General features: G+C 42.9%; 2 protein-coding genes and 2 non-coding genes across 7 annotated transcripts in view; 3 read left to right on the top strand and 1 right to left on the bottom strand.

Moving 5' to 3' along the window:
- xpot (exportin, tRNA (nuclear export receptor for tRNAs)) overlaps positions 1 to 721 on the bottom strand; it is a 56,206-nt gene extending 55,485 nt beyond the window's left edge. For 2 of the 4 annotated variants that reach the window (XM_043709957.1, XM_043709953.1), the window contains exon 1: positions 100 to 118. The gene's annotated coding sequence lies outside the window, so the exon portion shown is untranslated. Of the gene's footprint in view, positions 1 to 99; positions 119 to 167; positions 250 to 529 lie in introns of those variants that run through there. The other 2 variants (XM_043709955.1, XM_043709954.1) reach the window with 2 other exon arrangements.
- Positions 722 to 813: 92 nt separating this feature from the next.
- rpl18a (ribosomal protein L18a) lies at positions 814 to 12,722 on the top strand. The gene is made up of 5 exons (XM_043709958.1): positions 814 to 910; positions 2,716 to 2,895; positions 8,729 to 8,858; positions 10,747 to 10,856; positions 12,582 to 12,722. The coding sequence occupies exons 1-5, from the start codon at positions 893 to 895 to the stop codon at positions 12,672 to 12,674; spliced, it is 531 nt and encodes a 176-aa protein (XP_043565893.1). The 5' UTR covers positions 814 to 892; the 3' UTR covers positions 12,675 to 12,722.
- LOC122559869 lies at positions 2,516 to 2,648 on the top strand. Its single transcript, XR_006314581.1, has one exon. It is a non-coding gene; the product is annotated as a small nucleolar RNA SNORA68 (small nucleolar RNA).
- LOC122559870 lies at positions 3,030 to 3,162 on the top strand. Its single transcript, XR_006314582.1, has one exon. It is a non-coding gene; the product is annotated as a small nucleolar RNA SNORA68 (small nucleolar RNA).
- Positions 12,723 to 20,880: the final 8,158 nt, after the last annotated feature.

Here is a 20,880-nt window from a genome sequence, read left to right on the forward strand (position 1 = left end):
GGGGGGGTGGGGAGTGGAGGGGTGGTGGGGAGTGGAGGGTTTAGGAGAAGGGGGGTGTGGGTGACTGTTGGGGTGGACGGTGCATGGGAGGAGACCCACGGAGAGGGGATGGGCCTGTTGCTCGGTTCAGGATGGACGGGGAGCAGCCCTGGGTGGTCCTCCTTTACCTTCTCCCTCACTACCCGGAGCCGGCGCCACCGCCTCGCGGCTTCAACTCCACCGGAAGTACGGGGCAAGGGCTTGGGTCATGACCCCCGGAACTGATTCCATTAAAAGTCATTTTACTGGAAGGAATCGGTTTAAATTGTATTTTTAAATATATTTTGTGAATATGATCGATTTGAAGATGATAGGCGGGGTTTCACGACAAAATATGAAGCTGTATGAGAACGCAGACCTGATTGGTGCAAACTGTTATAATAGGATTGCAGATTTAGCTAATTAAAACTAACTTCTGTTTGACCCATTGGAACTGTTTACATTTTAAAATATTGTAAATTTCATTTTTAACATCGCGGTATTCCTTTACTTTCTCTTTTATTTCTTTAAGATGATAGGCCGTCTCCGTCAACCTGACCAATCAGCTGCAGTGTTGTATACTTATCTCCGACCAACTGGGGAGTTGGGACCAATCGAACGCGGTGTACCATCGAGGTGCGCCCGTGTTTCCTCACTTCCGACAGGCATTTATGGGGGGCATCTAAACAAGTCACCTGCAGCGTTAGGACGCCTCACTTACAGTAATCAGGGAGTGCGGGGCATTTAGACCAATCACATGTCGGTTGGCCTCAGGGGTGGCGTCGTCACCTCCGGCGGCTGTTGGCGAAGAAGGTGAAGTCGGGCCGCTAGTGACGTCACGTCCTCTTTTCGGTGGCAGCGATCGAGCGGCGACATGAAGGCATCGGGCGTCGTAGGTTGAGGGAGTGCGAACGGAATCTCTGGGCGGCGGCGGTGGTGGGGGATTCAGCCCTTCAGAGAAGGGCGTTTGTAACGTGCATGATCGGGGGAGAGGAGGGGATTGTGAGGCTCCGGCGTCTGCGAAGCGGGGTTGTTAATGTCTGTCGCTTCAACATGGCCGCCATGGCTCAGGGAGGGATGTAGCCATGTGGTGGTGCTGGGCCCTGGGAGCAGGGAGTGGATCTTAATGCTGCAGTCAGCACTAACCTTACATTAACCTGCAGTATAGGCAGCCGGGGGTTGAAATGCACCTAACTGCACGTTTACTTTTTCATTCACGGGATATTACGCGTTGCTGGCTGGGCCAGCATTTATTGCCCAGGCTGCAATTAAGAATCAACACGTAGGCCATTCCGGGTAAGAAAGACATATATCCTTTCCCTCGAGGATATTAGTAAACCAGACGGGCATTTCCAACAATCGTCATTGTACTCTTAATTACCGTTCTTTTTATTATTTAAATTTGAATTCAAATTCTACCGTCTGCAAGTTATGTATTCAGCAAAACATTACCGGGGTGCTTGGATTAATAGTCGGGAGATAATGCTATTATGTACCATGCAGTAGCAGTATTTGCAGCATTGCATTCCACAGAATAATAATTTTATGCACTCCATATGATAGTGCAGGCAGCATTGCTGTGCACATCATTACAATGCACAAACTGTTTCAGGACTTAAAATATTATACACACACTGTGTTAGCTTACATACAGCTTTTAAGAACCCTGTTCTTAAGTTCAGTTCACCAAGTCTGCAGCCATTGGGACAAACTTATTTGTTCTGTCTAAAAGTGTATTTTTAAAATTTAAGTAAAAACAAAACTTTTGCTTTCTGTCTCCATGCAGATGCTACATAGCCTGAGTTTTTTAAAGCATTTATTTCTGATTTCTAACATCAGCATTCTGCTTTTCAGTTAGAATTGATGCAAGTCGAACAGTATGGTGCTGGGAAAGCACAGCCAGTCACACAGCGTCCTAATGAAGGGCTTGTGGCTGAAATGTTGATTCTCCTGCTCCTCGCATGCTGTCTGACCGGCTGTGCTTTTCCAGCACCACACTCTTCGACTCTGATCTCCAGCATCTGCAGTCCTCACTTTCTCCAAATTGATGCAAGTACCAAGTTTTATAATTTGCAAACATAATTCTTATGTTAAAACATGCTGGGAGAACACTAGTGGATCAAGGCTGCATCTAAAGAGAAAGTTTTCAGCTGGTTGTGTTTAATGGAGAGGAAATGTGGGCTGGTTATTAAAGAGATTGCGAGAAGTACCAGTAGATTTGGCAGCCTTGCTGGAGGAAGAAACTAAAGTTCATGTTCCAGGTCTCTGATTATGCATCTAGTTTCTGTCTTCTACAGATTTCTGGCCATATGGTATTTTCTATTTTAAAACTTCCAGTTGCCAGCACTGTTGATTTGTTGGTGAAGGTAGAAAAGTTTACATTGCTCCATCAGTATTTTTTGATGGTGAAAGGTGCGGTGAAAATAAGACTGTACTGTCATACCGCTGTTTACTTTCTGGTATCCAGTGGCCAAACCAGCCATGTTTACTTTCTGGTATTGCACACAAAACCCAAAAGTCATTATATTTCACTTTAATGCCTTTTTTTATAGTGTGCAGAAATGAACAGTACCTTGTCGCCTTTTGAAACCACTTGTGTTTCACAAAGTGAAATTGAAGGTACTACATGGTTTGCCCTGGAGATGTATAGTGTCTTTATTGTGAGTGGTATTTTAATCTGTATTTTATACATTTCAGCTTAAGGAGTACAAGGTGATTGGGCGACGCCTGCCGTCACCAAAAGACCCCAACCCTGCACTCTATCGGATGCGCATTTTTGCTCCAAATCACATTGTTGCCAAGTCTCGATTCTGGTACTTTGTTTCAATGATGAAGAAGTTGAAGAAGTCTGCTGGTGAAATTGTCTACTGTGGACTGGTAATTTCTTTTGTTTAAAAGTGCGGATGTTTAAATGATTGATAATCTTGCTTTTCAGTCTCTCAAACATCCCGGTTTCAGTTTTTACTTCTTCTGGTATCCAGTGGCCAAACCAGCCATGTTTACTTTCTGGTATTGCACACAAAACCCAAAAGTCATTATATTTCACTTTAATGCCTTTTTTTATAGTGTGCAGAAATGAACAGTACCTTGTCGCCTTTTGAAACCACTTGTGTTTCACAAAGTGAAATTGAAGGTACTACATGGTTTGTCGTGGAGATATATAATGTCTTTATTATGAGTGATATTTTAATCTGTGTTTTACACGTCATTTTGTTCCAGATTTAGGAAAGATTGCACTTTATGACCAGCTTTTACCTGATTTGGATTTGGATTTATAAATTGCAGAATGTGTTGTAAAATTGAATGCTGGCAGATAGTTTTGGAACTTGCTGTGAATTGCAAATTTTATCTGTTGAGTTTTACTGAAATATAGTGAAGGCATTCTCCCTCAGTATCCCTTCTGGCAGTGAGTTCAAGGCCCTCGCTGCTGTTTTTCTTCACCTCTTTCTACCAGTTGCTTTAAATGTATAACTTTTCTCTGCCAAGGGAAATGCATCATTCCTATCCACTAATTTAAGACGCTAACCTGTGTATCTTTCCCTTGGCTTCCTCTGTCCTTTAAAAATACCCAAGTTATCAAATCTTTCTTCAACTAAAACTGCCATGCATGTGTTCTCTGTACCTTCTAGTGAATTGCAAGTTTACAATGTTACACTTACCAGAACTGTATGCAGTGCTGTAGTTGTGGATGAACTAATAGTTTATACTTTATACCAATATCAGCCTCTCCTTAGCTTGGCTGTAGTAAATTAGCATGTATGCTTCATTATCTATCTTTTGCAGATTATTTGATAAGGTGCCAACTCAGGGTTAGCGCTGATGGAGAATTGATTAACAGCCAGTACAGAGGAGGGGTGAAATGGGTTATTTGTATGATCTTTGTGAATTACAAAGCCAAATCCATATTTGGTGCCATGCAAGACATTATTACACGAGATTCGATATCTTGGTAATATATTGGTATTGATAGGTTAATGGACAGGAAGCAGCCCAAAACAACCCCAAAAAAACTGATAGTATGGTTACCACCAGGGTAAGTGCTGGGGCCATAGCTGTTTGTAGTCTGTATCAATGAGATAAAAGAACAAAAAAAACTTAGTCCAGGAACAGGCCCTTTGGCCCTCCAAGCCTGAGCAGATCCAAATCCGCTGTCTAAACCTATCGCCCAATTCCTAAGCATCGTATCCCTCTGCTCCTCATCTACTCATGAATCCCACAGTGCCTGCCTCTACCACCTCCTGCGTTCCAAACATCTATCACCCTCTGTGTTAAGTACTTGCTGTATGTATCCCCCTTCAACTTTTCACCTCTCACCTTGAAAGCGTGACCTCTCATTATTGAATCCTTCACCCTGGGAAAAAGCTTATCTCCATCCACCATGTCTATACCCTTCATGATTTTATAAACCTCAATCAGGTCCCCCCCTCAATCTTTTTTTTTCCTAATGAAAATAAACCTAACCTACTCAACCTTTCTTCATAGCTAGCACCTTCCATACCAGGTAACATCCTTGTAAATCTTCTTTGCACCCTCTCCAAAGCGTCCGCATCCTTTTGGTAACGTGGTGACCAAAACTGTACACCGTATTCTAAATGCTGCCGAACCAATGTCTTGTACAATTTTAACATGACTTGCCAGCTCTTATACTCAATACCCCATCCGATGGTATTGAGTATAAGAGGCAAGCATACTATGTGCCTTCTTGACCACTCTACCCACCTGTGCAGCAACCTTCAGGGTACAATGGACCTGCACTCTCCGATCTCTCTGCTCATCAACTTTTCCCAAGGCTCTTCCGTTCATTGTATAAATCCATCTAGAATTAGACTTGCCTAAGTGCATCACCTCACGTTTGTCTGGATTGAAGTCCATCTGCCACTTTTCTGCCCAACTCTCCAGTCTATCGATAATCTCCTGAATTCTTTGACAGTCCTCTATGCTTTCTGCTATTCCACCAATCTTCATGTCATCTGCAAACTTGCTGATCATAACAACAGTGTCCTCTTCCAGGTCATTTATGTATATTATAAACAGTGGCCAGAGATCTGATCCCTGTGGAACGCCACTGGTCATTTTTCTCCATTTCGAGAAACTCCCTTCAACTATAACTCTGTCTCCTGTTGCTCAATCAGTTCTTTATCCACCTAGTTAGAACACCCTGCACACTATGTGACTTCACTTTCTCTATTAGCCTACCATGGGGAACCTTATCAAATGCCTTAAAGTCCATGTATATGACATCAACAGCCTTTCCTTCATCTATCAACTTGGTCACTTCCTTAAAGAACTCTATTAGTTGGTAAGGCACGATCACCCCTGCGCAAAACCATGTTGTCTATCACTGATAAGCCCATTCTCTTCTAAATATAAATAGATCCTATCCCTTAGTACCTTCTCCAGCAACTTTCCCCCCACTGGTTTGTAGTTACCCGGAATATCCCTACTACCCTTCTTGTACAGTTATCAGTTAACTGAGGGAGCTTAATTTGCTAAATTACATAGGAATTAAACAGAAGGACATGACAGTCAGAGTGTGATCAGACAGGAAAATGGCAGAATACGATGTGGGAAAGTATGAGGTTATCCAAATTGGAAGGAAAATTATTAAAACAATAGCTTTTAAATGGTGAGAAACTGGAAAAGGTGCCATTGAGAGGAATGTTTGGGACCTTTATTATAAAACTGATGTGCAGGTACAACAACCCATTCAAAAGGCAGATTAAGTTAACCCTTATGATGAGAGTATTAGAATACAGGAGTGACGATGTCTTATTGAAATAGAGGATCCTCGATAATCTGACATTCAATTAACTGAATTTCAGATTATCCGAACAACTTCGCAAGCCCAAGCGAAATACCCCCCCCCCAACCACTCCGTGTCCTTTGGGCTAATCAAGGTACCTCTGTAATGTGAGACCATACCTAGTGTACGGTATACACTTCTCTTTACCCAGGAAAAATATCTTAGTTTAGAAGGATTCATTTGATCTCCCTTTTCTGCATGAGTGCAGTTCCAACGAAGAAGCTCAATGCCCCCATCTAGGACAAAGCAGCTTTGATTTGTACCCAATCTGCACTTTTGACAATCTCTCTACCTATTATTGATGCACTGCGGCAGCCATTTACACCATCTGCAAGAAGCACTGCAGACATTTACAAAGGCTTCAAACCCTCGACTCCCCCTCCCCCTCCCCCAGAAGGACAAAGGCAGCAAATACATGGAAGTGCCATCACCTGTGTGTTCCTTTCCAAGCCATGTGCTATCTTGCCCTGGAACTATGTCATACTCCTTCAGTGTTGCTAGGTCACAATCCTGAAACGCCACAGCTTTGTGTCTGTATGTCCTCCTCATGGGTTGCAGCAGTTGAAGGCGGCTAACCACCACCATCTAGAGGACATTTGGGGATGTGCAATAAATGCTGGTTCAGCCAGCTCCCATGATTGAATTTTCAAAACATCTGCTGGTCTAAATCTTAACTGGCAGTCTGTCTGTTAAAGAAGCGCAGGAGTCGATCATTTGGCCTTTTTGATCTTGCGTTGTTGTTTGGTGTAATCATGATTGCTCATCTAATTCAGCTCCTAATTTCTCTCCATATTTTTTAATCCCTTTAGTCCTAAGAAGTATATCTAGATCCTTATAAGTCACCTGATGAAGGAGCGACGCTCCGAAAGCTAGTGCTTCCAATTAAACCTGTTGGACTATAACCTGGTGTTGAGTGATTTTTAACTTTGTACACCCCAGTCCAACACCGACATCTCCAAATGATAGATCTTTCTTGCGAGTCTCCAATGTTTTAACCATAACAGTCTCCTTAAGCAGAGAACTCTTCAAGTTAATCACTGTCTGGGTGAAGAAATTTCTCATCTCGCTATCAAAAGGCTTTTCTCTTTCCCTTCAACTGGGACCGCTGGTTCTAAACTTCCCGGTCGTCGCAAACATCTTCTTACGTGTACCATGTGTAGCTCTGTTCGAATTTTATTGGATTCTATAAGATCACCCACCTGCCACCTTGTTCTTTATCAGTGAATATAGTCCTAACTGAATCAGTTTCTCCCTACACATCAGTGCTGCCATACCCAGTGACACCCATGTTACAGTGAAAAAAAATTTGGTTTGGTGCTTCAGCCCATCTGACCAATCAGGAACTTTGTGCAATTTCCAGTTTTCTTCCTCACTAACCACAAGCCACTTTTTATTATCATCTGCAAACTACTTCTAGCTTTACATTTTAATCCAGTCTGAGCTGGCAGGTTCATTTCCAGCTCAGTAAGCAAACCTACATCCAGAATCTCAACCTGAGCTACAAATCTTCTCAAAACACTCTACGTTTTCAACAAAGAAATAGGGGTGTGAATGCATTTTTCCCTATGGATTATTTTAACTTACATTGAGCTGCTTCTGCATGTAATGTCTTTGTGAATAATAGTCTTTTCACTGGCTGAATTATGCCTCCTGTCACGGTCTTGAAATGAATATAGTTTTTCTAATTTCTGATTTTATATGGTTAAATTTCCTAAGCTGTCCATTGCTTTTATCTAAATGATTTGGATATGAATATGAGGTATGGGTAGTAAGTTTGCAGATGACACCAAATTGGTGATGTAGTGGATGGTGAAGAAGCTCATTTCAGAATACAGTAGGATCTTGATCAGATGGGGGGTGGGGAGCTAGATTAGAGTGGTGCTGGAAAAGCACAGCAGGTCAGGCAGCATCCGAGGAGCAGGAAAATCGACGTTTCGGGCAAAAGCCCTTCAGAAATAGAGGCAGGGAGCCTTCAGAGTGGAGAGATAAATGAGAGAGGGGTGGGCTTTTGTTTTTGAACAGAGAAGTGGCAGCTAGAGTTTAATTTAGATGTGAGGTGTTGTATTTTGGCAAGACAAACCAGGGCAGAACTTATACATTTAATGGTAAGGCACTGGCCATCTAGGGGCGCAGCTGCATTGTTCCTCGAAAGTGGCGTTGCAGGTAGACAAGGTGGTGAAGAAGACGTTTGTTATACTTGCCTTTGTTGGTCATAACACTTAATGTAGGAGTTGGTAGGTCATGTTGTAGCTGGACTGGACATTGCTTAGGCCACTTTTACGATACTGCATACAATTCTAGTCTCCTTGCTTTAGGAAAGATGTTGTGAAACCTGACATCTTTCAAGAAAGATTTAGAATGATATTACCAGGACTAGAGGGTTTGAGTCTTGGGAGAGGCTGAACAGGCTGGGCTTTTTTTCCCTTGAGCTGGTGGGGTGAGGGGGTTGACCTTTTTTTTAAGGTTAAAAAAATCATGTGGGGCTTGGATTGGGTGAGTTGAACTGAAGGATCTGTTTCTGTGCTGTATAACTCAATGATTACTGCTTTCTCTCGAAATTATGCACTGGCCTTGAGTTTGGAGCCATATTGGAATTGTTTTTCCCATCTCTCATCATTGCTCTGACTTCCATTCTAATTTTAAAATTACTTCAATTGCATTAAGAATGTGTCTCATATCTTTGGCATATGTCTGAGACTGTGTTGCTCCAATTTTATTTCTGTTTCAAATAGTTTCTAAACTGAATCACCTGCCTGAAGAATTGATAACTCTAGTGTATCATTCTGAACCATATCCCCAAAGCTAGGAGATTGGGAAACATGGTCTGGTTTGTTTCTTAATTTGAGAGATCTGAGACCAGGATTTTTTGCATTGAACATTACTAATAGCCTTGTTTAATTGTTACAGGTTTTTGAGAAATCGCCAGTAAAAGTGAAGAACTTTGGTATCTGGTTACGCTATGACTCTCGCAGTGGAACCCATAATATGTACAGGGAGTACAGAGACCTGACCACTGCTGGTGCAGTCACCCAGTGCTGTGAGTAGTTTTGTTATATGTGGTACCATTTAGGTTCTGTCCAAATGCAGTAATGTGGAGTACAGATATTAAAGCTGCAGCGGATTGTTGCTGCACATCAATCATTTTGCCCAGTTCTCCATCTGTCCAACTCTTGCCACCCTGATTTCCACCACCGGGAGGGTCCCGAATCCATTCCATCTGTCTCTGCAGCTGAACCCACCCTGTTGTGACAGCATTATCAACTCTAAATAATTATAGAAGAGGTTTCAGTGAGAATCGCCTGGCCTTTTCTTCTGCCCTTAGCGTGTCAAAAGAGTTTGAAGTTGGTATTCAACCAGTTCAGTTACATTACAAATGCACCTTCATGCCGTCAAATCCTGAAATGGAAAATGGGCCTGTAGCTTCTGTCTCGGAGGCATGAATGCTTTCCTGTTACTGGAATTTGTTAAAACTTGGTTTCAACAGCTTTAAACTGTTGATGTATTATCCGGATGGTGCTTTGTGATCATATCCAGGGTAGCTAAAGCTACTTAATGCAAGAGCATATTGGATTGTGTTGTGCACAATTTATTTTCTGTTCAGAAGAAGGGTCACTGGACCCAAAACATTATCTCTACTTTCTGTCCATGATGCTACCAGGCCTGCTGAGTTTCTCCAGTACTTTGTCTTTGTTTCTTATTTCCATCATCTGCAGTTCTTGTTTTTTTTTCCCCTGGAGCTATGAATGTGAAAGCAGCACTAGCACCAATGCCCTGCTTTTCCAACAACTGAAAGCAAAATATGTGTCTGACCTCGACTCCCTTGTGTAGATCACAATATCCAGAAGTCCTACCGCAAACAGGGTGCCATATGTTTGTTAAAAGTGACATGTAGCTTTATGGTATGCACCCAATGTGGTCACAATAGCAGAATTACTTTGATTTAGGAGATCAGTCATCTGGTGTTAACTGCTTGCTCAATTTTGCTGTTTTAGTTTGAGTCCTTGTCAGCTTTGTGTGTCTAATGTATAATTGTTACTTTTGAATGCAACTTTCCCCATGATGTTTGGAATTTATAGACCTTGTGGGGCTTTTAAAGTCATTCTGAGCATCAGTGGCTGTGTCAACATTTATTGCCGAGTCTGATTATCCTTGAGGCGGTGTTGAGCTGCCACCTTGAGATACTGCAGTCTAAGTAGATTCACAACGTTATAGGGAAGGGAGTTGCATGATTTTGTCCTGGTGGTACTGAAGGAACAGCGATATATTTCCAAGACTGGATGGTAAATGGCTTAGAAATTCCAGGTGATGAGGTTCCTATGTATCTGCTGTCCTTTCCACTGCTGGATGGTAGTGGTCATGGGTTATGAATATCCTGTCTAAGGGACCTTGATGAATTTTGACCATGCATCTTGGAGATGGTACACACTGCTTTTACTGAGTTGGTAGTGGAGGGAGTGAATGTTTGTGGATGTGATGCCAATCAAGCAGGTTGTTTGATCCTGGATGGTGTCAACCTTCTTGTGTTGTTGGAATTCAGTCATCCTGAGTTGTACCTTGTAGATGGTTGATAGGCTTTGGGGAATCGGAATGGTGATCCCATCGAGTGTCAAGGGGCAATGCTTCAATTCTCTCGTTGGGGATGGTCACAGCCTAGCACTTCAGTGAGAGATGTCTTCAACACTTTTATTCAAAGGAACTATATTAAAATGAGGATCTGTTGGTAACCACAGCCACCTAATAAGAACACTTTAAAAAAAATTAAAATATGGATCCCAAATGGCTCTGTAGTAGAAAGACATGGAGAGGGACTGGCACTTTGTTTCCTCTAGTTTCATACATAATTGGAACCTTGTACGTGCAGATTTGAGGTGTTATTTATTTATTTTTTGCTTTCTTACACATTGTTTATTTTCAATTCTTTGCAGACCGTGATATGGGAGCACGCCATCGTGCTCGTGCTCACTCCATTCAGATCATGAAAGTCGAGGAGATTGCATCAAGCAAATGTCGCCGGCCCGCTATTAAGCAGTTCCATGTAAGTATTAATAAAGTACATGGTGTCCTAGTTCAGAGACTTGGGTCTTCTGCTTATCTTCACCATGGACACCCAGTCCATCTGCCATGACGAAGGCCTCCAAGCCCTCTGTTTCTTCCTTTCCCGCTGACCAACCAGTACCCTTCCACTGACACTCATTTGATTGGCTGAACTTGTCCTCACCCTCAACAATTTCTTTTTCGAATCCTCCCACTTCCTTCAGACCAAAGGGCACCTGAACAGGTCCTCGCCGTGCTTGTCTCTTCCTCGGGTATGTGGAACAGTCTATCTTCCGTAGTTATACCGGCACCATTCCCCACCCTTCTGCCATTTTGATGACTGTATCAGCACCACCTCCTGCTCCTAAGAGGAGGTTGAACAGTTCGTCAACTTCACAAACACCTTCCACCTTGACCTTAAGTTTACCTGGGCCATCTCAGACATCTCCCTCTCCCTCCTGGACCACTCCATCTTCATTTCTGGCGACTGACTCAACACTGACATTGACCGACTCAACACTAACATCTAATTCAAACCCACCAATTCCCACAGATACCTGAACTACATCTCCTCCCACCCTTTCTCCTGTAAAAGTGTTATCCCTTAATCCTCATTCCTCTGCCTCTGCTGCATCCACTCCAGAACATCCCAGATGGCCTCTTGCTTCAAGGACCACAATTTCCCCACCCACATGGTCAAAATGTCCTGCAGCACAACTCCTCCACCCTTGAACCCCACTCCCCAACCACAACAAGATAGTATCCCCCGGTCCTCACCTCCCACCCCAACAATCACCGGATACATCGCATCATCCTCCGCCATTTCTTCCACCTACAATCAGACCCCAGCAGCAGGGATATCTTTCCCTCCCCACCTCTATCTGTATTCCGCAGAGACCATTCCCTCCATTCCCAGCATCTTCCCTTGCCACCGCAACAGGTGTAAAACCTATGCCCACACCTCCCCTCCATCCAAGGCCCCAAAGCATCCTTCCACATCTGGCAAAGAATTTCCTGCATATCCAAACACCTCATCTACTGTGTCCGTTGCTCTTGATGTGGTCTCCTCTACGTTGGGGAGACAGGTGCCAAACTGCGGAACATGTCAGAGAACATCTCTTCAACACACTCCCCAAACAACCCCACTGCCCTGTGGCTGACCACTTCAGCTCCCCCTCCCACTCCACCAAGGACATGCAAGTCTTGGGCCTCCTCCACGACCAAACCCTAGCCACCCAATGCCTAGAGGAAGAACACCGCCTGTTCCGCCTTGGGACTGTCCAACCACATGGCATCAATGTCGATTTCACAGGTTCCTCATTTCCCTCCCCCCGACTTATCCCAGATCCAAACTCCCTCCAAACAAAAACTCGGCACCACCCTCTTGAACTGTCCTACCTGTCCACCTTCCTTCCCACCTATCTGCTCCACCCTCCAGTCTGATCTATTACCGTCTGCCCCCACCTTCATCTACCTATTGCCTTCCAAGCTACCTTGCCCGTTCTCCCCTCAGCACCCACCTCCCCCCGCCCCCTTCCAAAGTTCCTGATGGAAGAGCTTATGCCTGAAACGATGGCTCCCCTGCTCCTGGGATGCTGCCTGGCCTGCTGAGCTTTACCAGCACCACCTTTTTTGACTGTTCTTCAATATGTGCAGCCCTCACTTTCTCCTCTTCTGCTTATGAGCTTGAGTTGGTCCTGATTCTATTTGCTTGACTGTTTTCCAGAATTCCAAGATCAAGTTCCCTCTGCCACACAGAATCCTGCGTCAACAGCACAAACCACGTTTCACCACCAAGAGACCAAACACTTTCTTCTAAAATGTTTTAATTTTTGGAGCTGCATTAAAATAAAAAGTGTCAATGACCGATTCTGGTGCCTGCATCCTCCTTGAGCAATACGTGATATTTGTATGCTGCAAGTGCATCATATTAGGCACTGAAATAATGCTGCTGATCATCCGGTGTCAAGGTGAGGGGACATTTCTTGATCTGGAGAGTGTTGAGTTCGTGGAATTATGTTAGAATGTTTTCAGTGAGAGTTAGATCTAGCTCTTGAGGTTAAAGGGATCGATAGGTATAGGAGAAAATGGGAACAGGACATGGAGTTGGATGATCAGCATGATCATATTCAGTGGTGGTGTAGGCTTGAAGGGAGTGTTCCTGCACTTACTTTCTATGTTTAAAATGACGCATGATCATCTTGAATGGCAGAGCAAGCTCGATAGACTGAATTGCCAACTGCTGCTCTTGTTTTATGACCGTTGTATCAGTATCCAGAAATGCTTTCTTTGATTAAGTTAAAATGCACACTATCTTTTAATCACTGGACATTGGCAGTTAACATACAGAACATTCTGGAATTGTTCTTTAAGCACAATGGTGAATGTGTGGTAAAGGAGGAGTGGGCTGATTAATGACCATAGAGTCAAAGAGATATACAACACGAAAATAGACCTCCCAGTCCAATATGTCCATGCCGACCAGATATCCTAACCTAATCTAGTCCCTTTTGCCAGCACTTGGCCCATATCCCTCTTAACTCTTCCTATTCATGTACTCATCCTGATGCCTCTTAAATGCTGTAATTGTATCAGCCTCCACCACTTCCTTTGGCAGCTCATTCCATACATGCACCACCCTCTGTGTGAAAAAGTTGCCCCTTAGGTCCCTTTTTAAATTTTTCCCTTCTCACCCTAAACGTATGCCCTCTAGTTCTGGACTCCCCCAATCTTTGGAAAAGACCTTGTCTATTTACCCTGTCCATGCCCCCCATGGTTTTATAAATCTCTATAAGGTCACCCCTCAGCCTCTGACGCTCCAGGGAAAACAGACCCAGCCCTTTCAGCTTCTCCCTTTTGCTCAAATCCTCCAACACTAAATCCTTGTAAATCTTTTCTGAACCATTTCAAGAGAACCATTGCACGCAATATTCTAAAAGTAGCCTAACCAATGTCCTATACAGCCACAGCATGACCTCCCGACTTGTAAACTCTGCTCTGACGAATAAAGGAAAGCATACTAAACATCGTCTTCTCTATCCTATCTACCTGCGACTCTACTTTCAAGGAACTATGAACCTGTATTCTAAGGTCTTTGAGTTTATCAACGGTCCTCAGTGTATGAGACTTACTCTAATTTACCTTTCCTAAATTGGCAACTCTCAATTATCTAAATTAAATTGCATCTGCCACCCCTCAGCCCATGTGATCAAGATCCCATTGTACTCGGAGGTAACCTTCGCTGTTCACGACACCTCCATCTGCAAACTTACTAACCATACCTCCTATGTTCACATCCAACTTGTTTATGTAAAGTCAACTGGTCACAAACTTCCAGTCTGAAAGGCAACTCTCCCAATACCACCCTCTACATCCAAGCCAGTTCTATATCCGAATGGCTATTTTTCTCTATATTCCATGAGATTTAACCTTGCTAACCAGTCTACCATGAGGAACCTTGTCGAACACCTTACTGAAGTCCATATAGATCATATCCAATGCTCTGCCCTCACCAGTCCTCTTTGTTACTTTAAAGTTAGTGAGACATGATTTCCCACACAAAGCTAAGTTGACAATCACAAATCAGTCCTTCCCTTTCCAAATGCATGTCCATCCTGTCCCTCAGGATTCTATCAGCAACTTGCCCACCACTGATGTCAGGCTCACTGGGCTCTAGTTCCCTGGCTTACCCTTATCACCTTTCTTAAATAGTGGCACCACGTTAGCCACCGTCCAGTCTTCTGGCACCTCACCTGTGACTATCGATGATCCAAATAACTCAGCAAGGGGCCCAGCAATCACCTCCCTAGCTTCCCACAGAGTTCTGGGGTACACCTCCTCCGATCTGGGGATTTATCCACTTTTATGCATTTCAAGACATCCAGCACTTCCTCCTCTGTAATTTGGACATTTTTCAAGGTGTCACCATCTATTTCCCCTCAATCTGTCTCCCATGACCTCCACAGTAAATGCTTATGCAAAATACTTATTTTGTATCTTCCCCCATCTCCTGCCATTCCACACCATAGGATGCTTTGCTGATCTTTGAGGGGCCCTGTCCTCTCCCTGGTTACCCTTTTGTACTTAATGTATTTATGGAATCCCTTTGGATTCTCATTAACACTGTTTGCCAAAGCTATCTCATGTCCCCTTTTTGCTCTACTGCTTTCCCTCTTAAGTATACTCCTCCTTCTCTTGCATTGAAATAAATGCAGTTTAATTTACTAGTCCTACCTTGTTCTCTGCTTTGTTCCTGCCCACCCTGACTGTTCGACTTGCTTTCTTTTCTCAACTGTCCCAGTCTCAGATTGATCTCTTTCTGCAGTATTTCCCTGGGTTCCCCACCCAAACGATTTACAAGTTTAAATCCTTTTGAGCAGCTCCAGCAAATCTCCCTGCCGGTATATTAGTCCCCTTCCAGTTCAGGTGCAATCTGTGACCGAGAGAATTTACATATTAATGTAGGGCTGAGGTGGTAAATGAATGGTTTACATCTACCTTAACCTTTGAGGTATTTACTGCACAGTGCATGGTGATGACAAAGGAGAAAACTTAGTCATTAGGAGGGTTTAAAATTGATAAGGAGATAGTGGATAAGCTGTCTGCTTAACTCTTGAGGAGGCAGCTGGAGCAGATGAGATGTATCTAAGGTCTTTGAAGGAAGTGACTGGAAATTGCAGAGGCACTGATAACAAATCTCTTAATCTTCCCTGGATTTTGAATTGCACAGAGGACAAGAAAATTATGACCATTTCGCTCTTGATCAAAAAGTTTATTAATGGTGAGTCCAGTAATTGCAGACGAGTCAGTTCAATATTGGCAGTGGGGAAACTTTGAGAAACAAATACGGAACAACCTCGATTATCCGAATGAGACGGGCAGGGAGTATTTTGTTCGGAAAACTGATTGGATAATCAAGATTAGAATTAATAGCTGTAAAGAAATGTAGGTTGATTCTTAAGAACACAGACTATTTCTGGGGAAATTTTGTCTATCTAATTTAGGGTTTTAGAAAAGTTAACAGAGTTAATGAGAAGCTGTGACATGTATGTGAACTTCCATAATTACCTGTTAATGTTGACGCAATAGATTTGAGAAATAGCTTAAAAGGGAGAGCAGTACTCTGGTTACAAATTTGCTGAGGGATAGGAAACAGTAATGTTAGTGAGTACTTTTCAGGTTGGGAAGATTTGCATTCCCCAGGGAATCTGGATTTTCATATGCAGGAAACCGGTTCAAAGATAACAAAACTTGAGAGAATTATTAACTGTGGGACACTAATAAAAGTATGTTAAGTTGGTGGGCTGGCAGGGATCATAGAAGAAATTCAATGCAGGAAGAGATAGTGATATACTTTGATGAAATGAATACAACAAATTAATATATGTGCAGTGTAAGAGACATCTAGGTGTATAAGTATACAAATTGCAAAACGTAGCAGAAAAGATAGCGCTGTTAATAAAGCATACAATAATTCAAGCTTCATAAACCAGGCATTGGAGTACAAGAGCAGGGAAGTTGTGATTAACTTGTATAAGACTGATCAGACCTCAGCTGGAGTATCATCTCCAGTTCTGGGTGCTGAACTGTATAAAAACTGCAAACGCGTTGAAAAGTGCAGAAGAGGTTTACAAGAATGGTTCTAGGGATGACACGCTTTCATTGTGAGGAAAGATTGGAGGAGTTGGGACTCTTCTGCTCGGATAAATGAAGATAAAGAGGAAACTTGTTGAAGTTTTAAAAATCTTCAGTGGTTAGGACAAAATAGATCAAGAGAAACTACTACTGCCTGTAAAATTGAGTACCAGTGGACACAATTTGGAGTGTTTTGCATAAGAGGTAAATGCAAAATGAAAGAAGACTTTTATTTTTGCAGAGTGAGTGGTTTGGGTCTGGAATGCACAGTCTGGAAGTGCAGTTCAACTGAGGAATGTAAGAGAGCATAGATGTTTATTTGAACAGAAATAAAGTGCAGGGAGAAAGAAATTTGGCAAGTTGGCTTTGGCTAACGTGTGACGATGGAGGCAGCAGTGAGAAACTGGTTCTCCAGGTTCCTACATAATTCACAAAAGCTGCCAAGGTCTGGATATGTTTTTCGGTTACACAACGTGTGAAAGTTTTATCATTCCTAGCTTGCTTAAATTTTGAGTTTGACTGATGACCTTAAACTGGTTTTAAGTCATTTTACCATTTAATATGATCAGACCTAAACTACAGCAACTAATTTTCTTGTCCTATCCCTTATTTTGATTCTAAGTTGGAACACTTACGTTAACGGTACTATTTCTAAGTCATTGTATGCTTTACTAACAGCTCTGTCTATCCTGCTATTTTTAGCAACTTGTATGCATATACACCCAGATGTCTCTCGAACATTATCAGTCATTTTGGTACGAGGCCACATAGATATTAGGACAGGGACCAAATGCTATAGGAAGGATAGAAAGGGAGGTAAAAACAATGACTGCAAATGCTGGAAACCAGATTCTGGATCAGTGGTGCTGGAAGAGCACATGCTGCCTGAACTGCTGTGCACTTCCAGCACCACTAATCCAGGATGGAAAGGGAGGCAAGAGAGGAGGGGGAGTGGTTTCTTTGGTAAGGGAAAGCATTACAGCTGTACTTAGGGAAGATATTCCTGGGTTTAAATATGGTTTCGGGAGGGAATGTAAGGCATTCAGGCAGCTGCTAATATTGTGACAAAGGAGGTTGTGGTGCCCTGCAGTCCAGAGCCACATGGAGGGAGAATTCTTAAGACATCCAGTTTGGATCAAAGGCTGTGGGGGAGGCAGATAGAAAATTGAGACTACAACCAAATCAGTCATATTGAATTAGCAGGGCAGGTTGGAAAGGATATACAGCTCCGAAATCCCATAGTTTATCGACCAGGTTTCAGTGACTGATGGGGAGGGAATCTGAACGTGATATTAAATTTGAAATGACTGGATTCTGATGTGGAACATTGCGCACAGGATGGTAGGTGATCTCAAACTGGGGTTAAAGTGGAGGCAGTGGCTTCCTGGATAAGCTGAGGTTTCCAGAGGGCATGGAATAGGAATGTGTGCAGAGCCAATAAAATAAGTGACTCCTGAAAGTAAAATAAAATGCATGCTCTCCCCATTGCCATTGAATAGTGAAACATAGACAAAAAAACATGTTTCTTAGCATGTACAGCATAAACTAAAATGGCAGCTGCTGAAACTATTCCCACCTTTCCAGTCATTGTCTTTCAATCAAGAATCATGGGGTGTGGGCATCACTGGCTAGGTCAGCATTTATTGCCCATTCCTCTGTTGTCCTTGAGAAGGTGATGGTAGTGCCTTCTTGAAGAACCTTTCTCTGGAATCTTACATCAAAATAAATCTAAATGCTTCCTTTTGTTTTGAAATCACCTGCAAGCACAAGGTCACAACTGCTGGCATTGACCAAAAAAAATGCCGCTTTAAGTTGTACATATTTAGATGGCAGAAAAGACAATGAATGAAAATCAACTGATTTCGTTTATGGCCCTGTGTCCACCACAGGCTGTTGTTTTAATTACTTGTGGGCCAACATTTATTGACCCCTCCTCACTTGCTGTCAAGAAGATGGTGGTGAGCTGCCTCTTGAACCACAGCAGTCCATGTGCTGGAGGTAGACTCACATTGCCATTAGGGAGGGAATTCCAAAATATTGACCCAGCAACAGTGAAGGAACAGCGATATATTTCCAATTCAGGAAGACAAGTGGCTTGGAAGGGAACTTGCGGGTAATAGGTGTTCCCATGTATCTGCTGCCCTTATCCTTCCAGGTGGAAGTGATCACGGGTGTGGTAGGTACGTTACCCAAATGTTGTAGACCGATATCTATTGCGCATCTTTAATGTCTGCAGGTCACTGACTGATTTCGCTTAATTCCAAAGCTTCACTGATACCGACATGCCTTTGGGATACATGTTTAGGATGTTGTGAAGTTATTTTTGAGTTGATGTTACATGAGACTTTAAAAATGAATACATTAGCAAGATGCTTTCCATAAACAGCAGAGATAAACCCCGCAACAATTATAATTTCTGGTGCGTGAAACCATTTTATAGCATTCCATCCCTCATGGATGCAAAGTACATTCTTGCTCATAAAAAAAATTCACTTTGACAAAGGTGATGTTCTTTGTGAGAAGTTCTAGCAGATTAAAAAAAATGCTCTTTTTGTGAACGATTTTCTCATCCTACCCCTCCTGACTTTTTCTCAGCTAGAAACAGCCAGTCTCAAAGTTCTGGTTACCTCTTTAATGGGTTGGAGTGAAGGGACACTGAACCCTGTTTATGGAAGGAGTCAGCTATTCCATTGCCTGTTTTGTTAAGAGCTTTACACTTAAAACAGTGACTTGTCAGCTCTCCTTATCAATACTACATTATTTTCTGTTCTTGTATTTTGTTGTATGTCAATTGAGGTGCTCTTCCATGATCTGGTGACCTTGCAAGCTCTTCTTATATACAAAAAAATGCTTGTTCAAAATAAAGTGTCTCCAGGTGAGGGAGTTACGTTTAAGCCATCGCTGCCCCCACCAGGATCTCTATTTACCTTAATCAATATAGTTTTGTATAACTTACTTGGATTGCCAATCAAGTAGAGGTTGTTTGAAATGTTTGCTGCTACTGACCCTCACATTAGATGTGCAAACTGTTATCAGCTCTGATCTGAAATCTTCCCAAGCAAAACACTATCTAAAACTATCAACTGGAGATGATTGTGCATTCTCATGTTGTCTTTCTGTAAAGTAGTGTTTGAGGTAATTATATGTCATTTAGGAATGAAACAATATTTTGTTTACATATCCATCACACTGTGGAGGAGCTCTTGTGCTGCAGCACACAGAGTCATGCACCTGAACCAGAAACTCTGCATTCAAATCCCATCCCAGGGCCTGATGGCCAGGCTAAATGCATTCATATTGCTGCCAAACAGGCCAAGTTTGCAACCTGCAAATCCTTCCAACACATCGCATTATCGGGCAGAGAAGGTGAAGGTTCTGGTTAGCCAATGTCTATGTGTTTGGAAAGTTGGTCCCTCCACCAGCACAACCCAAAGTTCCAAGCCACAATATGCATGTTACAACTCAGACTCTGGATGTCGGTTTGCTCGCTGAGCTGGAAGGTTCTTTCCAGATGTTTCGTCACCATACTAGGTAACATCTTCAGCTTCACCTGGAGGCCCACTGAAGATCTTACCTAGAAGGGTGATGAATGTCTGGAAATGAACCTTCCAGCTCAGCGAACATACCTACATCCAGAACCTCAACCTGAGCTATAAATCTTCTCAAAACTTGCAACAACTCAGATTCACTGAGTGGACTGTAACACACATTCACACACAATCAGTTCTCTTCTGATCCAGTGATCTAACTCCTCAGAGAAAATTTTAAAACATCAACAGCATCAAAAAAGTTTGGAGAAACTCAGCAGGACTGGCAGCATCTATGGAGAGAAAAACAGTTAATGTTTCAATTCTGGTATGACTTCTTCAGCTCTCTCTCGATACTGCACTGAAGCTTCAGCCTTGATGCTTATGCTCAGGTCCTGGAGCGGGACTTGTATCCATGGGGTACTGAAGAGGGGGAAACGAATGTACAAACTGAGTGAACCACGGTCGACTTTAGTTATAGAGACATAGAGATGTACAGCACCGAAACAGACCCTTCAGTCCACGCCGACCAGATATCCCAACCCAATCTAGTCCCACTTGCCAGCACCTGGCCCATATCCCTCCAAACCCTTCCTATTCATATATATATATCCAGATGCCTTTTAAATGTTGCAATTGTACCAGCCTCCACCACTTCCTCTGGCAGCTCATTCCATACACGCACCACATTCTGTGTGAAAAAGTTGCTGCTTAGGTCCTTTTTATATTTTCCCCCTCTCACCTTAAACCTATGCTCTCTATTTCTGGACTCCCTCACCCCAGGAAAAAGTCCTTGTCTGCTTATCCTATCCATGCCCCTCATGATTTTATAAACCTCTATAAGGTCACCCCTCAGCCTCTGAC

Source organism: Chiloscyllium plagiosum, chromosome 19, assembly GCF_004010195.1.
Source record: "Chiloscyllium plagiosum isolate BGI_BamShark_2017 chromosome 19, ASM401019v2, whole genome shotgun sequence".
NCBI lineage: Eukaryota > Metazoa > Chordata > Chondrichthyes > Orectolobiformes > Hemiscylliidae > Chiloscyllium > Chiloscyllium plagiosum.